This window comes from Pinus tabuliformis, chromosome 5_2 (genome assembly GCF_031772625.1).
Source record: "Pinus tabuliformis cultivar Carrire ecotype Pingquan chromosome 5_2, CPIR1, whole genome shotgun sequence".
In the NCBI taxonomy this organism is placed as follows: Eukaryota; Viridiplantae; Streptophyta; class Pinopsida; order Pinales; family Pinaceae; genus Pinus; species Pinus tabuliformis.
Window position 1 is genome coordinate 1,099,831,709 of NC_142306.1, and position 6,028 is coordinate 1,099,837,736.

The 6,028-nt window shown below is 42.5% G+C and overlaps 1 protein-coding gene across 1 annotated transcript; it reads right to left on the minus strand.

Annotated features, from left to right (window-relative positions):
- Nucleotides 1-2,101: 2,101 nt before the first annotated feature.
- On the minus strand, nt 2,102-3,214 carry LOC149163074 (uncharacterized). Its single transcript, XM_089435336.1, has one exon. It carries the CDS (start codon nt 3,212-3,214, stop codon nt 2,102-2,104), a length of 1,113 nt encoding a protein of 370 aa, XP_089291462.1.
- Between the last annotated feature and the right edge of the window lie 2,814 nt (nt 3,215-6,028).

The following is a 6,028-nucleotide window of genomic DNA, read 5'->3' on the forward strand; positions in this document are numbered from 1 at the left end:
CGTTGCACAACACACATATGCTAGGACCATACCACGACCTCTTCCTCAAGTTTTCCCATGTTGAGTTTTTGTTGTAGAAAACTAACCATGAGAAAATAATCACCTTGGGAGGACAACCAAGTTTCCACCATTGCATCGGAAAAATCTGTCCGATAGGCATATTTTTTTTGGAAACGAAATCACAATAGATATCTTTTACAGCCGCTGTCGAATGTTGTGATAGGGACCATACTAAGTGATCTTCAATCTCGGCCCGCTTTATCCCTCCACCATCTAGAGCATTCTTGACATTTTCCCAAGGTAATAGCAAGGCATGAGGGAGGCCAATGTTAGCAGCATCCTTCAGAGAGAGCATATGGCCCCTCCACTCCGCAATGATCTTGTCCCAAGTAAAAATACCCATTCTGTGAAGGAAAAAAAGAAGAGGGTCCGGAACATGGAGATTCCCCCTAAAGCCAGCAAATGAGTCAATACCAATGAAGATTTTCCTTCCAGAGAACATCCTCCATTTTAGATTGATTATGAAGTATTTTTCCATTTTTCTGAAGCCGTGCCAAATTGCAGAGCCTTGTTTAATTCCAATGGAGCCAAGCCTGAACCAGAACTCCATACTTCTGCCTTTTTGGTACTTCTGATGAATTATTGCACTCCAAGGATTTGTGCCAAAGATACTTCTCCACATGGATTTGCAGACCAGGGCTTTACTGAAAAGCCTTAGATCCATCAGACCCTAGCCCCAGAGCTTTTTTGGCAACGTTAGGAGATTCAGTTTTGTCAGATGGATTTTGCCTCTATTTGCTTTAGCACCCCAAATATAGTTGGCGGAGATCCTGTTCATGGCATGGATAATACTGGCCGGGAGGAGATAAAGATGGGCCCAGTATACCACCATTTGCATCAAGACAGATTGGGTGAGGACGACTCTACCTCCCAATGATAAATATCTATGTTCCCACATCGAAATCTTGTTATAAAATCTCTCTACTAGCCATCTCCAATCATTCTTTGAATAAGCCTTAGCTTTAAGGCGGAATCCCAGATACTTAATTCCATCGGACAAAGATCTTGTTTCTATCCCGAAGAGCTGTGAGATCCATAAAGTCGTGTCCCAGTCGGTTTCATTGTGATACAGGACCGATTTGGCCTTGTTAATAACAAGCCCAGTCGCCTTTTGGAAACGGTCAAGGATATTCTTAATACAAGCCCAGGATGCTTTTGACAACATTGCAAATAACAGGACGTCATCAACAAACAGATTATGAGAAATGTAAATATGCTTGCATATCTTTAGTGGAGCATACGCTTTTTCCTCCACTGCTCGGTTGATGTGCAGACTCAAGGAGTTCATGGCCAATATAAAAAGGAGAGGCGATAGTGGGCAGCCCTGACGCAAGCCCCTTTCCGCTCGAAAATATGGGGAGGGAACACCATTAACAATGACAGCATAGTTAACATTTTCAATACATGCCATAATCCATCGAATAGGGCCGGGCTTCAGACCGATTTTCGCCAAGAGACTTTGCATAAATCCCCAATCCAATACATCATAAGCTTTCTGGAGGTCGATCTTCATAATAGCAGCTTCTGTTTTATGCAAGAACATAGAATGTAAGCATTCCTGTGTGCTGGCTACGACATCTAGAATATTTCGGCCTTTTAAAAAAGCATGTTGATTTGGAGAAAGATAGGATGCCAGCGTCACTTTGATTCTTTCAGCTATAATCTTTGTAATAATCTTGAATGTAATGTTGCATAAGGAAATCGGCCTGAAGTCCAGGAATGATTCAGGCTCTCCCTTCTTTGGGATAAGAGCAATCAGAGTGGAAGTAGTGTGGTTGTGAATGCAACCCGATAGTCTGGAAGCTTCCACCATACTGAGCAAATCCAATTTGAAGAGGTCAAAGAAATGGATCAAGAAATCAATTGTCCATCCGTCGGGACCAGGGGATTTGTCTTTCTTGAAAGACTTCATAACTCCAAGAAGTTCATTTTCAGTGACTGGCTGGAACAGAGCTTCGTTCTTCTCCTCATCAAACATTTCCGGAACCAAGTCGATGCCCCATAGAATATCCCTGAAAGCAATATCTTTTCTACTGCAGTACTATTCCTTGAAAAAACTAACTGCCTGCTTTGTGATATCCTCCTGTGAAAACACGTACGTGCCCTTATCATCCTTTATTTTCCATATTGAATTTTTGGCTCTCCTTGCATTAGCATAGTTATGGAAAAACTTGGTGTTTTTATCTCCTTCCTGGATCCATAAAGCTCTGCTTTTGAGCCTCCATTTTGCTTCCTCCTGTTGCAGCAGATTGAATTTATCCTTCTCCAAATTCCTTAATCGGCACTTCATCTCAAAAGAGTAGGAGGCATATTCTGTTGATCCCAGCAGCAAGTCCAGCTCTTTTTGAATCCTCTGTAATTCTTTTCTATCTTTCTGACGCTTTTGAATCTGCCATTTTTTCACCATTCCCCTGATCTCGGCCAATTTTTCTCTGAAAGTAGAGAAAATGTGGAGTTTGTCCCTTTCCTTAATCTCTTTCCATGCATTTTGAATGTATTCGTTGAAGGCAGAATCCTGGAGGAGACCTCTGTCAAACTTAAAAGAGTATCCCAATCTGAATTGATTTCCAGGCCATGTTAATAGAATGGGGTTGTGATCCGAGATCATAATGTTTTCCACAGATGAGCTTGGCATACCCAATTTTTCTAGGATGTTGCTATGTACAAAAAACCGGTCTATTCTTTTTGCTATATAGGCCTTGTCGACTCTGCCATTTGTCCATGTCGGTTTCATCACCACAGGAGTAATATCCACCATATTCCTATTGAGCATTTCTATATTAATGAGATCAGCAAGTACATTGTTTAACTTCCCCTGGCCCCATACCTCTTCAGATCTCAAAGCAGCGTTTAGATCGCCAGCAATAAGGAGATGATCGATGTCAAACAGATCTGTGGCAAAAATGCTTTTCCAGAAGGGAACACGGTTTTTATATGGCGCATAAATATTAAGAATATTGATGGGAGAGTCGCATCCCCTGATAGAAGCCGCTATAATAATCCCTGCACAACACTTGTACGCCTTAGCTCTTACACGATCTGGATCCCAGAGAGTAGCCATGCCCCCTGATAAACCACGAGCCTCTGTAGCAACCATGTACCATGTAGGGAGCATTTTCCTGAAATAAGATATAGTATCCTCCCGGTTATGCATGGTTTCCTGGATGAGGATTATACCAGGCCTGGAATGGAAAAAGAAATTTTTTAGCGTTATGAATTTGGGATCAACGCCAAGACCCCTAATATTCAGAGAGATGATAGGGATCATTTAGATGATTCGCCAGCCAGACTTGCTCTAAGGGGCTGTGAATCAGACATATCATAGATAGGCACCTCAACCAAAGACAAATTTCTAATTCCTGTATCAGTTACTGTAGTTCTCCCTCTAAAGTGTCTACTGCCGCCCCTACTCTTCTTCCGGACCGTAATATTCCTTGCCGAATCCGGACTGATGACAGGCATAACATTTGGTCCAGGCTTGTGTATCGTAAGCGGCTCTAGCTCGAGGGATTTCGAATAAAGCAAATGATCCAGATCACTGTCATAGAGATTGACAGGTGATGTTGCAGGGGAATTTAAAGGGGTAGGCCCGACACACAGTTCTTTTCCTCTATTGAGGCCCAGTCCAGCACTATCAGGTTGCGGCGATGATGATGAGATAGGAATGGGAATAGTACCCACAGAAAAGTCGTCCCCCTTCGATAGCCGTTGATGAGAGTCAGGTAAAAACTCCTTCTGAATCATGGGGCGCGGCGATGGGACAGGCCTATCCTCTCTCGGCTTTGGAACGGGGGATCTTTGGATCCCAGAAAAACTGCAATTGACAGGGCTATTTGAAGTATTCGGACAATCAAGGAAGGACTCTGGGGGCACGGACGGATCAACAGATTGATCGCGAGGGGGCTCAGGATCTCTGGGACAGTGAAACGGGATACTCGGGGAGGATGGAGGAGATGGTAAATCGTTTCTGAACGACTTTTTCCTATCCCGTCTAAAACCATACAATTTGAACTGGGACAGTTTTTGACTAAGTGGCCCGTTTTGCGACAAGCAGAAATCCAGTCTTTGATTAATAGCCTAATTTCTCCAACTAATCTCAATATGGTCAGGATAACCACCCCTAAACGGCTTTTGAATGAGAATCCATGCGATTCTTTTGTCTTTTTTGCCCAAGCACCATGGATCAACATAGATGAAACGTCCTATAGCATTGCCAATCACCTCCAGAGTTTCACTGGACCAGAGCTCTAGGGGAAGGTTCGGGCATTTCACCCATATAAGATTATTCATGGGGGTGTTTTTCAAAGGATTAAAGCCGATATACCATCTGTACAGAGCAAGAAAACTCCTTTTGAAAACCCATGGCCGACTCTGGATGGCTTCGGCGTCAGTAGCACTTAAGAAGTGGAAACAATACCACTCTCTCATAAGACTTGATATGACCGGGACGTAGCCAATGACTGGTTTCCAGAAGTTCGCCAGCCATTTCCTCATGTCAGAATCAGACATTTCGGGGAAATGCCATTTTCCAATAAGCGCCAGGTTCTGCAGGCTCTCTATTCTGTCGTCTAACTGCGCACTCTCAATTCTTATCGCCAGTGGGGGGGGGGGGAGTTTTGGCAGGCTTGTGCAGCTTATTATAGCTGTGACTTTTACCCCCGATGCTTTTACCTCCCTGTGACATAGATGGCTTGACCACCAAGTCGTCTAAAGTTGATCTCCAATCCCCTGCCAAAGCGGCAGCACCCCAGGCTTGTTCAGCCTCCACGGTGGCATTGATAAGGTCTTCCGTGGCGATGGCGTCAGAGACCCCCTCCATGCACCGCCAAAAAATTCCCTCGAGATATGAGGACAATCTAGATAGATCCAATTCCAGAAAAGTACCAAAAATCTAATGGAACCTGCCAACCGAAACCTGCCTCGTCCTATGGGAAGTAAATATCAAAGCAGATGCGGGTACAGAATAAGGACTATGAGAGAGAGATATCCAGGGCAATTCATAAAAGATCCTTCTGCAAATGATGTCCTGAGAGTGACATCTATTGCCACCCAGGATCCCAAAAAGGATATATCAAGGATTTAGATGTAAGGGCACGTACAGGGATTAACTCAAAACATAATGCCTAGACCAATTTGAAAAATCCGGGGGAGGACGATAACATGACCGGTCATCAGAAAAAATTCTGAAGGGGATCATAGACCAAAGAAACCAGGGCTCGATTCCCAAGACCTCTCAAGAGACACTAATTCTGAAAGGGAGGAAAGACCAAAGAAACCGGGACTCGATTCCAAGACCTCTAGAAAAACACTATGTGCTATGAAGAAGGTTCATCACAGTCCAGACAACAACAATAAACCTTAAAGATGCACCACCAATATCCTATCTTAAACCTTACGTCAGTGCAAGGTTTATATATGACAATTGAATTTCTAAGTCTAAGAAAAATAGCTTTTATCATCCTGAAATTTCTTCATCAAAACCAGAGATAGGCATATAGTTGCTCATATAACACTTAATGTAGAAAAAATGAAACTAGGACGAAAACCAGACATCATCCATGAAATTCTAATAACAGAGAAGATAATAATGTGAAAGACGTAGAGCAGAGATAAGGAAAAACAGTCACTGACCTGGAGCGAGAGCCGAGACACCCCGAACGTGAGCTCCAAATGAAACAAACACCAGAGATGCAGTCGTCATAATAATAAAGTGTGAATGGATAGAAGATAGGTGCTCCAATGACGACAGACAATTTTATAAGTATCATTATCAATGGCATTGCTTGCTATTTATTTATTTATTTTATATAATATATAAATATGTATAAAGAATGTGTGAGATTATGTGTGTATTTTAGTAATATTAATAGCAATTAAGTTGGAGGGCTAAGTATTTTATGAATTGGATGAGAAGCTATTGTTGTATTTTTTTAATCTCTATTTTCACATTTTAAATTTACATAAAGAT

Bases quoted from the DNA above. Each gene is read 5' to 3' on its own strand.
- LOC149163074 (XM_089435336.1), bottom strand. From the start codon at position 3,214: ATGCATAACCGGGAGGATACTATATCTTATTTCAGGAAAATGCTCCCT.